A 15,572-nucleotide genomic window follows, 5' to 3' on the forward strand; every position below is an offset into this window, starting at 1 on the left:
CCAGAGATCGAACCCAAAACCTCTGACTGGGAATCTAACCTTTTGGTGCACAGGGCTATTCTCCAACCAACTGAGCCGTACCCACCAGGGCTCCAGGCAGTTCTGACTCGTGTGCCTTGTGCCTGCACTGCCCTCCAGCCAACATCATCTCCCACCCCCACCTCGGCCCAGCACAGCAGCTTGTCTCTCCCAAATCTGTCTTCTCTGCACACTGCCAGACTTTTTTAAAACTAGACCACTCAACAACAAATATTTTAAACCCACGGTGTGCTAGGACGAGTTCAGTAGTGAGTAAAACAGACCCTGTAAGAGTTCACAGTTAGGAAGACAGTCACAAAGACGGTTAGTTACAACCCTTGCAGGTGTTGCTCAGTGGTTAGAGCATGAGTCCGCGCTGAAGGGTCTCAGGTTTGATTCCCAGTTAAGGCATGTACCTGGGTTGCAGGTTCGATCCCCAGCCTAGTCTGGGCCTGTGGGGAAGGCAACCAATCGATGTGTCTCTCTCACATCGATGTTTCTTCTCTCTCTCCCCCTCCTTCGCTCCCACTCTCTAAAAATAAATGGAAAAAATGTCCTCAGGTGAGGATTAACAACAACAACAAAAAGACAGTTAATTACAAAACTGTTAAGTGGTGTGAAAGAAACTTGAAGTGATGGAACAAGGAGTGAGTGGGAATGACCCATTAAGGGGAAGGGACTGTCCTAGAGGGAGTCACAAAACGGGGGCTGCAGTGGGTGGAGAGCTCTGATTTATAGTTGATACTGTGTCCTACTCTTGGGGATTTTGACAATGGGCTCTCACAACTGGTTCAACCCAGCTTGGTTCAGAAACAGGCAATGGTGCCAGTGGCCATGCATCATGAGAGGGGCCAGGCAGGCACCATAACAGTTGGACCAGGTGTGACAATTGGGAGTGAGAGGCAGTGCAACTGATGGGGCCCTGCTGGAATGCAGGCCCAGGTAGCCAGAATGTTCCTATTCTTTCCACCTGCTGGCATGTAAGCTTCCTTCATTACTCCCCCTTTCTTTCACTTGGTTTATAGTTTTTTTTGTTTTCCCCTTTCTTTTCTCTCATCCTTCTCTCTGTTCTGTGCTGGCCACTGGCTCATCATAATGAGGCAGACACAATTCTCACCCTCCAGAAGCTCATGAACTAGTGGGGACCCCACTCAGACTCAGTGCCCAGAGTTGTGGGGATTTCCTACAGCCCACGACAAGCCCGTGAGACAGAGGAGGTGGGAGGTGGGGGCAGCTTCTCAGACCTTGGAGGATAAGCAAGTACAGAGAGCGAGTGTTCTGGTAAAGAAAGGGCACTGCCTAGCAAAGGCCACGGTGAGGTGCTTGAGTGTGGTTTGGGAGCAAGTAAGGCTGAAGAGAAACAGCCCAGACCCACCTGGCTTTGCAAGCCCCACAAGGCAGTTTAGCTTTATGCAGAGATGACCAGGAGCAATTGAAGGGTTTCGGACAGGAATGACATGGTCAGATCTGTATTTTAGAAAGATCCTTATGGCTACAATCTGGCCTTGAGGGTAAGGGATGTGTACCAAGTGGAGACAGGGAGGTGGTGATTGATGGTACCTTGGACTGGAGAAGCCAGTAGGAGGTGGAGAGAGATGAACACAGCTAATGTTTTACTGACCTGAGCATTCTGTCTACCAGGCCTTGTTCTAACCCTTCAAACAGCTCTTGGAGATACACATATTATTATCTGTTTTACAAGGAACTGAGGCTTGGAGAGATTTAGGGATGGTAGTATGAGAGGGCCAGAGCATACTGAAGAGCTTGCTGATGGGTGATGACAGGAAGAAGCAGAAGGGATCTTGGGGTTTCAGTCTCTGGCTCCGTAAGGTGGGAGTGCCACCTATGAGACCCCAGCCATGGAATAGGATGGGCTGAGGGATGGCGAAGAGGAGTTTGGTTTGGACATGTCATCTAGAGGCCTAGGTGACATCCAAGCAGAGTTGTCCCCTGCAGAGTTGGACGTTTATTCAGGCCTAAGGCTCTGGGGAGAAGATGAGCTGAAAGTAGAGATTTGAGGATCACGGCACAGCAGAGTAGTGCTTGAAGCCATCGGCATGGACAAGCTTGGCCAGGAAGCATGTGAGTGAGGAGAGATGCCCCAGTGGAAGGGCTGGGGAGGCAGAGCAGTGGCAGAGGAGCTCGGGGAAGCTAGGAAGCTGGGGGGAGGCACGCGGCCTTGGGCAGGGCTGGGCGTGGGGGATGGATATTCATAGCATTTCACATCTCAGAGACTGGGTTACAGAAGTATCCACTAGGCACAGAGAACAGGGGCCACTGCCAGGCCTTGCTGGAGCAGTTCTCACCCAGCTGGCAGCAGGGACAGGAGCTGGGAAGATCAGTGGGAGATGAAGAAGCAGGGTCCAGGTGGGACCCACCTTTCTACAGCTTGGCTGTAAAGGTGCAGCAGAAAGCGAGTGAATGTGCCTGAGGGTTTAGTGTTGAGAAATGAAGTTTTTCTTTTAGCATGTCCTAAAATTTTCCATTTACAGCCTTGATTTTAATTAATTTGCAGAGCTTCAGTAACTGAATCCTACCAAGAACTTACAGTACAGTAAACCTCAGCTATCCTGAATTCTTGGAGAAAGAGCCACTCTGGAAAACCAACATTTATTTGGATAAAAATACTTGAAGTACAGGATTACTTACTTTTTAAAAATGTGCTTATTAAAAAAAAAATTACAAATGTAAACATTTAACTTCAAAAATATGATTTGCAGATAAAACTCAATAAAAATGCATGCACATTCTTTTACATAAAAAAATTCTTTTAAATAAAACTATAATTATTATGGAAATTATCAAACATATAAAAGTAGAGGGAAGAATATAATGAGCCCACCATCCAGCCTGAAGGGCTATCAGTTCAAAGCCAAATGCTGTGCCATCCACAGCCCCCAAGCTCTGGGGCATTTGGAAGCAGATCCTAGACACTATATCGATTTCTCTAGAAAGCTTTAGTATGTTTCTCCAAAAAACAAAAGACTTAAAAAATATATAACCATGATACTGTTATTACTCCAAAAAAACTTAACGATATTCCTTAATTTAATCAAATATCCATTGTTCAAATTTCCTCAATTGTCTCATTCCCCCCCTTGCCGTAGTTGGTTGGTTAAAATTAGGCTTCAAACAAGGTTCACACACTGAATTTGTTTGTCTCTCTTTTTTTAAATATATCTTTATTATTTCAGAGAGAGGAAGGGAGAGGCAGAGAGAGAGAGAGAAACATCAATGATGAGTCATTGATTGGCTGCCTCCTGCACGCCCCTTACTGGGGATTGAGCCCACACCCAGAGCATGTGCTCTGACAGGGAATCGATTCTCAATCTCCTGGATCATAGGTCGATGCTCAACCGCTGAGCCACACCAGCCGGGCTGTTCTGACTTTCTATTTTGCATGTAGTTTATTTGTTGAGGAAATTAGGCTGCTTAGAGGCATGAGCCTTTGGGACCCTGGTAGAGAGCTGAGCATGACAGTGAAGAGAGCAGGACAAGGAAGGATGGGGTGGATGCTAGACACACAGTCAGGACATCCACCTGCAGGACAGAGGCAGCAGGCAGCAGGTGGAGGCCCTTCCAGAGCCAAGAGGAGAGACAGGGCTACTGAAGGGTGGGCTTGTCCCTATGATCCCTGAGGTCCCTCGAGCTGAGGGAAGGTAGAAAGATGGCAGAGGCAGAGCTCAGGTTGGCCAAGTGAGGGCAGAACAGGGCCTGAGGTCAAGCCCAGAAGGAAAGGGATGTCTGTGTGGGGAGGGAGGAAGAGTGCAGTGCCAAAAGTCAGTACTCAGCTCCTTACCACCTGACCTCCCAAGCAGAGGTCCACCCGGAGCCCAGACACTAAATCTTTCTACAATACCTATGGGCAGTAGCCCTGATCCCTTGCTCTGCCTTCTCCTCCTCCTCCTGCTCCTGGGGGCTGTGGGGGGCCATCCTCCTCATTGAAAGTTTGAGTACAAGCTCAGCTTCAAAGGACCAAGGCTAGCATTACCTGGGTCTGGGATACCATTCTGGAGGCATCATGGAGGTAAGGGGTGGAGTGGGGTTCCTCAGAGTGCTGGTACAGCTGACCACTTGGGGTGGCTGTGACTTGGTGAGAAGTGGGTCTGCCAGTACCAGTGTCTGCCCAAGATGGGCCCAGGCTTGGGGCAGGCAGTGCCAGGGCCTCAAGACCCCTCCCAGGCTTGCCTCCTGTTCCACCCACCACATCACACCCCTATCCACCAACCTCAGTTTTTCCTATCTGCCTCTTTCCTTCTCTGCCCTAGGGTTTCTCTTTTCTACTTCTTCTGGCTCTCCTTGGAGTACCCTCCCACGCCCCCACCCCTCCCTCTAAGACCCATGAACACACACACATGCTCACATGCTGAGTTCCAGACACAGAGACACAAGGCATTTTGGTCCAGCACAAACCTCTACTCTCCTAGCTCCACACTGTTGGGCCTATGGCTGTCCGTGAGACCCGGGGGGCTGCCTGGAGGGGGCACTTCATGGCCGGCTGTTTTGCCAGAGACAGCAGCTTTGACCTGCACTGGGTGGAAGCAGGCATGAGACCATCTTAGCCCACAGGTCTGTGTTCAGGGCCTTCCAAACCCAGACCTACAAAGAGTCTGTCTTCTACCTAATCTTGTTCAAAAAGATTATTGAGGAGTTACAAGGAGCTATGCAATAGGAAGGAGCTTAAATTAGGAGTGAGCAAGAAGAATGAGGCTTAAGGTTGGGGCTGAGGCATAAAATGAGTCCAGGAATATGGCCAAAACAGGTTTGCCCAGGTCATGCCAAGGTCTGTGCACCCTTCAGAGTTGGGCCATGGATCTGGTTCAGAGCTTCCTAGCAGGCAAAGCAAAGAGAAGCAGATCCATTGTGTATTTCTGTGTCTATGAGATGTAAGTTCTGAAAAAAGCACTATTTCTAACTGAGACCAGAACAAATATCCCTTTAAGATGCCAGGCCCTATATCAGGGTCTTGGCCCAATCCTGCTCACAGAGGCACAAGGAAGTAAACAAAGGATGGACTGTTTCTCACAGCACCAAGCCAGGCTCTGCCTCAGGGCCAGGATGACAGGGACTGTACCACACTCACTGCTGTGGGCTTTGCCAAGTCTGGGGGGTGTCACAGACCATGTGGGGGAGAAAATCACCCAGTGTATGCTCATTGTCAATTCACTTATTCATTGATCCTTTTATTGGACTCCCACCTCCATGTCCCTCTGTGCCCAGCTCCGAGACAAAGGGTTGCATCAGGCTCAAGGAGCTCACAGTTCCATGAACTATCCACATAAGGCTCAAGGCATAAGTGTAGTAGACAGTAGGCAATCCTTGCCTCCTGAAAGTCACTTCAGAGGCAGTTGGTGGCTTCCAAGGACCCCCAGGACTTCTAGCTTTGCAGCCTCTGGGCCTTCCTACTCCCAGCCCTGGCCTTTGTCAAGCAAACAGGCTGGAATAGCAGTCTCTGGAAAGACTTGGCAGGGACTGAGCCCGAGGCCAGGTTCCAGTCTGGCAGGATGGAGGGGTGAGGAGCCAGCTTGGGTGGGGAGCCAACTAGGGTGGGGTCTCTGATTTCCCTTCCCCTGGTTCCTGCCAATCCTGCCTCAGTTTCTCTTAACTTTTCTCTGTCCTATAAAATAGGTCTCCTTCATCCCCCTCACCTCCACCAATGATAATTCTCACACACACTCACTCCATCCTTCACCCTCTCTTCTCAGTCCTTCAAGCTAATTCCACCTTTGCTTTCATGTTTTCCTTACCTTCTGTTGCTCTCCCTTAAACTCCCCCACCAGGAAGCGCCCCCAGCCTCATTTGGGCACACTGGAGTCCTCCACGTGGTTAATTCTCTCAAAGTGCTCTCCTGTGTTCTATGGTCTCAGGCAGGTCCTTTTCCCTCATAGGGCCTCAGTCTCCTCATCTGAGAAACAGAAAGGGTTGTACACAAAGCTCTCTCCTGGTGGAAGAAGCTTGTATTTTGGAGTTAGATGAAGCTGAGTTCCAATCCACTTAATTACTTAACTTTTCTGAGCCTCAGTTTTCTCATCTGTAAAATGGGGGTCTGATAAAAAGAGACTGCACAGACTCATGGTGAGGCTCCAGTGAGAATGCAGGCAAAGAGCCCTGCGTGGGTCTGGCATTTGTTGCCCTCCCCCATGCCAGGTTCCAATGCTCACCGTCAGTGGATTCCTCGGTCTTACCAGCCAGCCTGGTATTTAATGGCAGGCCTTGATGCTTCTTGTCCTAGATCCCAGCCAGGCCAATGAGAGAGAATAATGGGGAGGAAGGAAAGGTGAGACCCAGGCCCTGAGTTGCCCTGGTCCACAGACACCATCCAGGCCTGAAGGAAGTGCAACTGGTCCCATCCATGTGGAACTGAAGCGGTGCAGTGTGGAGCAGGGCCCCTGTCCTCTTCTCTGGCTGGGTGACCAGGCCAGGGCACCAGGGAGTCCAGGTCATGGTGAGTGGGTCAGGGAGGTGGTTGTGAGTCCCGGGTTCCAGTAGCCCACAGAGGCGTTGAGCAGCTGGGGACCCATAGGTTCTGTGGCACACCCAAGAGCAGGGGCGTAGTCAGCTCTGTTTGGAGAAGCCTGCCTTGAGGGATGGCATTGGGATCCTCTTCGACCCCTCAGCCCAGGATACCCAGGTGAGTAGTGATCTCCTGCCTGCCCTCTGCCCACACCCACACCCTCCTCCTTGTGCCCACAGCTCAGGCTGCTTGTCACATCCCATGTAGAACAGCCTTGTAATCCATGTGCTGGCCAGAGAAGAGCACATTCTCTACAAGTGGCTTCAGTAAGGGCCTGTCTGGACTGACTCCTACCCCCATTCTTGGGCTGTATCCACACTGCCCATGTGTGCCTCTGTCCCAGCCTTTGACAAGGAGCCTACCCCTCCTAGGGCTGGGCCTTCCTTGCTCATCTGAGCTGATAGCTCAGAGATAGTGCCTCCCTGGGCCCAGGAGCAGAGTTTGCTTGCCCTTCCTGGGAACTGCCTCAGGAAGTCCTCTGTTCATTCAACCCAACAGCTCCAGATCTGTGGGGGTCGTGAAAAGATGCTGGTGAGGCCTGTGTTGAGTGTTTTCTCTCGCATCATCTCATCTGATGCCCAGCATTCTTGAGAAGTGGGATTGTTAGTCCCCAATTACAGGTGAAGATATTGAGGCTAAGAGGTGAAGTAACTTGCCCGAGGTTACACAGCTGTGTACTGACCTGAGATTTGAGTCCAGACTTGTCTGTGGAGGGTCCACGCCTTTCCCCCTGTGCCAGCTGCCTGTCAGCATCCTTCCCTTTCTCCAGAAGATGTGGCTCTCCCTCACTCCCCAGCCCACTGTCTCCTCGGTAGCTGGGCGGCTTCATCAGTGTCTCTCAGCAAACATCCCTTAGCTCATAACTATTAGAATAACTGCTGACATTTATGGAGCAGAGCTTACTGTGTGTCAGGCACAGCACCAAGCACTTCACATTCACTGTCTTAGATAACCCTCGTAACAATGTAATGAGGTAGTTTCAATTATTATCCTCATTTTAAAGATGGGGATGTGGGAGTTTGGAAAGGTGAGGTAACTTGCCCAAGGTCACAGCTAGGAGGAACATGCAGGTGGCTGCTCGGAGCTGGCTTCTCCCTGCTCTGTGCCACCTTCCTCTGGTCTGAAGGTTGCAATGACAGGTTCTCTGCTATGAGCAGTGCCCATGGTCTGTGTGCCCAGAGAAACTCAGGACCACTCAGGCTCAACACCCTTCTAACTCCCCAGAATCTGCTGCACAGCCCTGCGGGACAGGTGGGCTGGTTGTATTGTCCTTGTCCACTAGGATACATCTTGTGTTGTCTGTCCTGAGTCTGTCCTACTACAGTCCAAGCTTTGCAGAGGGACAGGAAAGAGAGGCCCTGCATAGAGGCACAAGGGGACTTGGAGTTTAAGGAAAGGGGAAAGAGGGAGGGACAGTGGGAGGAGGTGGTGGGCCTGGGGATTGAGTACAAAACCCCACTTTGAGTCCAGCCTCTGTCCCCCTGAGGAAGAATCACAGAAAGACCCTTGGCCTCTTCTGTAAACTCCAAGTCCCTGTACTCTGCCAGACAGGACTTGCTTTCCCGCCTCTCTCTCCAGCTAAGGGAGCAGCCTATGGCAAGGGAGACTCAAGCTAGACAAGAGGAACATGCCCCAGCAGATCATCCAGTTTGGGGGATGTGGCAGGGCAGGCCTGAGAAGAATGGCCTCTGCGACCACCCCCACTGTCCAGGCCTTGGGTCCTGTGTGGCCCTCCTGGACTCCAAGTCCCCACAGAGAGGGAGCCAGCCAGCTGCTGGGCTCTTGCTACCATGACTTCCGGAACTGGCCATACCCTTTCAGAGCACAGCTCACCAACTAGGAGCAGAATTTGCCCATGAACAGGTCCTACACATGCATGGCCTCTTTTGCTTTTGCAGGTTCTACGAACAAGCAGAGTGTGCAGATTACAGGGCTCATAGCTACAAAGATGCTGTGTGACCTGTTGTCCATGACCTCAACAGATGCATGCCTATGACCCCACACAGGGTCCCTGGAACACATGGGCAGCACATACAAAGGATCCTCCTCCCTACACAGAACCCTAACTGGCCCTAAGCACATACCTGTGAGGCTAACATGAGACCAGGTGTGCAAACCCCTCCATGCTATTCTGACACCAAGTCCTGTGGCTGCCTGCAGCCCTGTAGGGCCAGGGGAGCCAGAGACTCATAGACTCATAGTTGGGGATAATTTCCCCTGCTTGGGGCAAGCAAGAGGAGAGGGCCCCATCTGTAAGCTGCTTACTCCCTCCGTGCCCCTCAGCTGTCCTTGAACCTGCTTTTGGCTCCTGGAAGTTTCCCTGGGGTCTCAGCAGTCACCAGAATCCTGCCTGACAGGTAAGAGCAGAGGAAAGGTGCCTTCCTTCTAAGGAACACTGGGTGTATTGCCAGCTACTTCCTCAACATGTGACCTGGGCAAGTTACGAGTCCTCTCCTGTCTGCCTTGCAGAGTTGTTGAAAGTCTCAAATAGGACAAAACAGGATAAATAGGATAAAAAATAAAAACTTTTATTCCAGTGTTGGCCCCATAATTGCCCCTGGCTGGGAGCTGTGGGGCAAGTGGGATAAGGACAGTCATGAGGGATGTTTAGGGGAAATGGAACAAAGGCTGTAATGGAGAGTCCATAGAGGGATGCACAGTACAGTGGGAGTTTGTGAATGCCAAGACTTCAGTCTTTAGACTCTGGGCATTGGGGAGCCATGGAAGGTTTCTGAGGAGAGTGACATGGTCAGAGCCATGTTGAGAAGGTAGCCACTGTGTGGTCACTTTTGTCAGTAGCACCCTGGGGGCCTTAGGGTGTCGCTCAGTCTGCATCCATGGCTCTAGCCCAGGATTGTCCAATTTTCTTACTGGGGGCCCACTTCTGGCTAGTGGAGGAGGTCAACCATCACAGCCCACCCATGTGTTTATGTGACCTTCATACCTTTCTTATGGACAAAGCAAGACAAGGGTCAGAGCTGCCTAAGGTCACAGATCTTTTGCCTGCCTGAAATATAGTAGAGCCTGGGGGGTGAGGACTGAGTGAGTGAGCTTCTAGGGGCAGGAGTTCTTCCCTTCCCTTCTCTATCCCACTTTCCCGATGACCATAATGTCTTGTCTTTTCCGACCTTCGGTCTGAGTGAGCCAGGTCCAGAGGTGATGTCACCCATGGGCCCACCTTGTGGAGAGGGCTGGGGGAGAGGCAGCTCAGGGATCTTCCCTTCCCAGATGCTTCAGCTCATTTCATGGTGCCATCAGACCTGCCATTCCAACTGTTACTTCCACCTGCTCTGTGAGCTTTACCCAGGCCAGGCCTTGTGCTGGGCAGCGCTGAGGACAGAGGTGACCCAGAGTCAGGCCTTATCCTCAAGGACCACCCAGGCTGGCTGAAGGCTGTGGGAGCACAGAGAAGGGGTTCTAACCAGCCAGGGTAGCAGGAAAAACTGCCTAAAAGAGAAGAGCTTGAAGGAGCAGTTAACTGAGCGGAGGAGTGGCGTAGACAAAGGCCTAAGACCTGAGAGAGCTGTAAGGCTCAGACACCCAGAAACTACAGGGCCTAGGGGCTGAGCTGAGGGAGAACCAGGGCTCTTCCCTGGCCGAGTTGAACGTATGGTCAGGGAGGAGAACTGGGTTTGTGGGAAGTCCTGTGGGAAGTCTCCCCTCATCCCCAGGTCTCCCATAGGTTTCAGGCCCAAGTTTTTGTCTTCCTCCTCCAGGCTCCACTGCAGCCTTTCCTGGAGATGGAGCAGCTCCACCAGGCAAGGCAGCTAGAAGGGCTACAGGCAAGGCTGGCCCTGGGCACCAGGGAAGACATGATTCCAAAGCTGAGCTCCAAAGACCAGGAAGAGGGTAGGAGCTCAGGGAGCAGGCAAGTGGGGAAGGGGCCCATTTGAGTATTATAGGAGCCTCTTCCCTTCATTCAGGAGTTCATTAACCAATGGAGGCTATATCTAAGCAGTCCCTGGGGCCTAGGTGCTCTCTCCTGTCCCCACCCAGACACATCTTTCCAGGGGAGAGTCCTAGAGGCAGAAGCCATGCCTTTCTGCCGTCCCTCCAAGAAGCCCCCAATAGATAGGATCTGTTGCACCACCCCAGCTGGCTGGCTGTCCCAACTCTGTACCAATCCCCAGGGGAAAGAATCTTTGACTTGGAGGAAACATTGAACAGACACAAGCAGATCCTGCAGGGTCTCTCTGAGCACTTGGCCCAGGCTAAGAGACAATGGAAGTAGCAGCTAGAAGCTGGGGTGCCTAAGTCAGGCCAGGCCTAAGGGAGCCTGGGTGAGTGGCCCTTGGAACATCCATGCAGAAGCTGAGCTCCCTAGGCACTGGACCCCATGGCATCAGTAGGCTCCCTGTGTCCCGAAAGAAGAACAGGCACTATACTTGGGAACTACTGTCTGCCAATGTCTGGAGGGAAAGAAGAGCAAGGGTGAAATGCTATAGGCCATAGGATGGGATAGACCTGCCAGGCAGGGGATTGTGCAGGAGGGTAGCTCTGCACAAGCAAATGCCCAAGGGGCCACACAGCTGGGACTGGAGAGAGGAGATGCCAGGTATTGGGATGTAGGTCTGTAGACAAGTGACAAAAATAGACTGGGTTCTAATTTCCATGTAGTTCCACATGTGACTTGATTCATATACAGCTCAATGCTCAGATGCACCAGAGTCCTCGTTTCATCTCCTCCACTGCCATCCTGGCTCCTCCCCCGGGAGTCATGTCCCATGGCATGCCCAGCCTGAAGCCTGAGAGTTGAACCAGCCAAGATGTTAGATTCTGGGCAGAAGAGTCCAGCGACTCCTGTGAGTTTTACTGGGCTCTGGTAGCTTGAGGTTTGAATCTTGTGTCCTCAGGTCAGAGCAGCTGAGGCTGGGCTACTGGAGTGGCACCACACTCCAAGGCTAGGCCTCTCTAATCCCACTTCCAGGTCCAGGATCCTTCCTGACAGATTCTATTCACCCCAGAGAGGCCATCTCTCTAGGTCACTCAGCAAGACAGGGGCTCAAGCACTGGGAGTTGACTGGCACTGGCCACAGCTTGGACTGTGCTCCAGGGGAAGTGGGGAGGAGAGGACTAAACTCGGCCTCTGTCTCCTTCAGGGGTAGAACCATTTCTGGAAAGTGGGGGGGAGGGGGCACCTGAGAAATCCCAGAAGTGGCTACTGTCTGAAGGAAGAGAGGGACCACCCTCAGGGAGAGGGGTTTGAGAGGAGGGGGAATCCAGAATCCAAGATGGACAGGGGTCAGATAAACTCAATGTGTACATAATAAGGAAGGCTAAGTAATCTGGTGAGGCCTCTAGAAGGAAGAGGGCTGCAGTGCCCTAAGGAAGGTGGACTCTGAGAACAGAGGGGCTGTGCTCTGGGCCCTAGAGAAGAGGCTTGCTTTCTTGCAGGACTCTGCCAAAGTCAGCACCATGTTCTGTGGACAGTGGATTCTGCTCTAGGACCTGTAAGAGATGAGGTAAGGGCACAGGAATAAGAGGAGTCATGAGGGTGGAGGGAAGAGAAGCTGCTCTCCACCACCTTCCCACCCGACATTCCCTCCCCAGGGGGGGATAGTAAATCTGAGCCCCTGGAAGGAGGGGACATTTTGGTGGGGTTCTTGGAGGAAGCACAACCAAGATCAAGCCAAGTGGTGGTAGGAGGTCCCTGACTTCCTTTTGCCCCCTCTAATCTCCCAGCATCCCACTCTAGGACAGGTCTCTGGAGCTACCCATAGAGCCCTAGTGACAGGGGGTCACCTTGATGCCAAGGAGGAAGGAGGTTTCAGGCTGGATGCTATGGCTGCAGCCCAATCCCTGTCCCCTCATCTAGACTGGGAGTGAGAAGATGGGACAAGGAAGAAGAGCGAAATCTCCTGGGGGCTAGAGAGCCTGGGGTTGAGACAGATAGCTTTAGGGAGATCCTCCACTGAGCTAAAGCTATCTCAGGATCCAGAAAGGAAGTTTGGGGTAAGAACAGCCCCCAAGAAGGGGGCCTATAGATGGTGCTTGTTCCCCACCCATGTGCTGCCTCTGGGAATTATGAGAAATGGTTAGGCAGTTTGGTTGAGACCAGAATGAGTAATAAGTCCTCTCCCTTGGGTTCCACTCCTGACCGGGATGCAGAGACTCACATGGCTTCAAGCGCCCAGGTCTTCTACCTGCCTGTGGGCATCAAGCATCATTTCTTAGAGCTGGCCCAGATCCTGGGCCTCCTGCAGAAGGACCTATGGGCCCAGTGGTAAGGGGAAAGGAAGGGGCTCCATGGGGGTTCCATCCCTGAGATGTGGGCTCAGCCCCTTCTTCTAATACTTCTACAGCCCCAGGCCCTCTTGTCTTAGCCCTCCCCTCCTTGGACCTTTGGAAGGCAAACCTGTGTCTGTATCTCTGTGTGCACACAAATGTGCACACAGGGACACATCTCATCTTCTCTCTGCCCTGTCTGCTCTCTGGAGAGTCCCACCAACTCTCAGTGCCAGCAAGGCCCTGGAGACCACTTCATCCAAGTCTCTCAATGACTAGAAGAGAAATGGGAGTGGGCTGTGCCCAAGATCATTCAGAGCATCCTGCTCTTCCCCAGACCCCTGCCCCATCTTGCTCTTTCCCTTGCCTTTACCATCACCATATCTTTTGCTCTCTATTTCTCTCTCTCTCATCTCAAGAACCTTTGGTCCCCTGATGATCCCAGGCCCCAGGCCTTCCCAGCTGTTCCCACAGATGGGGACATGGAAGCTGGGGAGGAGGGGGCAGCTTTTCATTCTTCCCCATTTCCAAGTTCTCCCATAGGTTTCAGGATCCTCCTCTTGTTGCCCTGGATGAAAACCATAGCACCCCAAGCCTAAGAGAGAGAATTAGAGCCCACAATGTCAGAAAGCAGCAGACAAGGACCCCTGCCCACCTGGCCTGCCCCCAGGGCCCACCTCATGCCTGCAGCCCAGCGTCTTCCTATTCTTCCTCCTCATTCAAACTATAGGTTTCTTTTCTACATGCACTTCAGGTGGGCCTTCCTATAGACACACCATTCTACACCTACCTAGCTTGGTCCTGGGGCATAGTCATTTGATTTGAGAGAGGGAACATTACAACCCAGCTCCCCATGCCTGGTCTACCAGCTGGCAATGAACAGTGCCCATTTTTTCAATAGGCGCTACTAATCACTTGTTCAGCCACTGATCCCATCTAAATCCTGCCCTCACAATGATCACTCTCTGAGGGTGAGAAATTAACAAGAACCTGATAGTCACATCCTATGTGGTCAGTGCTGTGATGACAGAAAGCTCAGGGGCTATAACAGTACAAGAAAAAACATTTGACTCAGCTTGGGGAGATCAAGGAATCGGCCTAGAAGGGATATTTGATATGGATCATCAAGGCAACTAGTTTCCAACCTGATAAGTAAAATTATCAATACAGAGGAAACAGCATGAGAAAAGGCATGGAAGCATGAAAGAAACACAATATTTGGAGAAAAAGTGGCAAGTTCAGTACTGTCAGAGCAAAAGGTGGCACCAATTTGTGAAAATGGGCAAAAAGAATCACAAAGGCTGGGGGTAGGTCACTGTTTCTGCTTAGTGGGTGTTTGTTGAATGAGCGGAACACTTAGAGAAGTAGGGTGTGCTAAAGGACTCAGAAATGGGATTGACAGTTTTTGTTGGTGGAATTTCAAGACAAGAATAATAAGTGTAGGTGAGGGTGGTCCTGGAGGAGCAGTGAAGCGTGCTGTTTTAACAGCAGAGTTGCAGACAGAACAACTTCCAGGTGAGGAGAAGAGCAAAGGTACGAGGTGGAATGATGACAGGTTTATGTTTTACGTAGTAGTGCAATGGTGGCTACAAGGCGGGATCCACGTGGACAGACCTTGAATGCCAAGGGGACGGTGTGGTTCTGAGAGGGCAGGCCAAAGGAGCCATAGAAAGGCCCAGATCAGGGGAGGCTGTGGTGCAGTAAGCGTAATAAGTGCAATAAGTGTAAGGAGCCTGCTCTTAAAAGCCCAGAAGGGAGAGGCCCAAGTAACCTTCTCCTCTCCCTGGCAGCAGGCAGGAGCTGGACAAGAGCCTTTAGGACTGTCTGTAGCCTTCCCCTGAGTCCTGCACCATGCATCCTTATGGCTCTGGGAGCTCTGAGGGGGCAGCCCCTCTCCCCCAGCATGCATGCATGCGTGACCTACCTCAAAGCCCTGAAGGAGTGTCTATTTCTCTTCACTGGGAGTGGATGGTTTCTAGGGGGTGTTCTAGGTCAGTATCTTCCCTCTGGATGCCAAGTTCCTACACATATCTCAGCTTTTGGGGCGCTCCAACCTTATTAGAAGTGATTTTCTTCTCTCCAAGCTTTGATACACTCATTTACCTTCCAGGTCTGCCTTTATCTCTCTGAAGGCTTTTCTACCTTCTCTAGAGAGGTAGCTAGGAGTGGGCTTCAAGCAGGCCAGGAGGCCAAGGGCTGGCCTGACCACCAAAAGACTGGATACCCCACCGACCTTGAGACCTGGACTATGGAGGGAGAGGGAGTCACAACTGTGTATAATTCTGTCTCCAAATTCACCAGAACAAGGAAAAGGTGTCTCCAGGTCCCCTTTCTGGATCAACCCAGCCAGCATCACCATGAACAATTCTCTCTCTCCCAACTCCCTTCAGCTCTAGGGGTCAGAGGGTGCAGGTGCTTGATGGAGAACTTTGTGAGGCAACCCATGGAGCCATAATTGGGCTCTCTGGTCTCCCTCTCTTTCCCAGTGTGAAGCTCTTCAAGCAGCTGCTGGGGCAGCAAGTTGGGGAGAAGTATGAGGTAGGGCCCAGGGCTGGATTTTTGCCCCTCCCTGCTTCTCTCTGGGAAGAGTAGGGAGCAGGGTTCCGGGGGCATGAATCAGCATATCCCATTTCCCTTGGGAGGACCCCACCCCAGAGGGCCCTAATTCGTTAGCAGTGCCTGGCAGAGCTTGGCGTTGAAGGCGCACGTGGGAGAGGCGGGAGTACAGAGCGGGCACGTGGCCCGGCCTCCTCAGCCCCGTGCACGCCCCCCTCCCGCCCCCCGCCTCCCGCCCCCCGCCTCCCGCCCCCCGCCC

General features: G+C 52.0%; 1 protein-coding gene across 1 annotated transcript; it reads left to right on the plus strand.

Moving 5' to 3' along the window:
• Window positions 1-3,879: 3,879 nt before the first annotated feature.
• LMAN1L (lectin, mannose binding 1 like) lies at window positions 3,880-15,349 on the plus strand (the record flags this gene model as incomplete). The annotated part of the gene is given in 17 exon segments (XM_081161513.1): window positions 3,880-3,960; window positions 3,964-4,057; window positions 6,342-6,379; window positions 6,383-6,463; window positions 6,542-6,649; window positions 8,244-8,354; window positions 8,868-8,889; window positions 9,597-9,688; window positions 10,249-10,381; window positions 10,663-10,760; window positions 10,764-10,765; window positions 12,591-12,742; window positions 12,745-12,755; window positions 13,385-13,493; window positions 13,496-13,511; window positions 14,588-14,728; window positions 15,244-15,349. Coding segments are annotated over 17 exon segments (1,395 nt in total).
• Between the last annotated feature and the right edge of the window lie 223 nt (window positions 15,350-15,572).

The sequence above is a fragment of the Miniopterus schreibersii genome (assembly GCF_964146895.1).
Source record: "Miniopterus schreibersii genome assembly, chromosome: 1".
In the NCBI taxonomy this organism is placed as follows: Eukaryota; Metazoa; Chordata; class Mammalia; order Chiroptera; family Miniopteridae; genus Miniopterus; species Miniopterus schreibersii.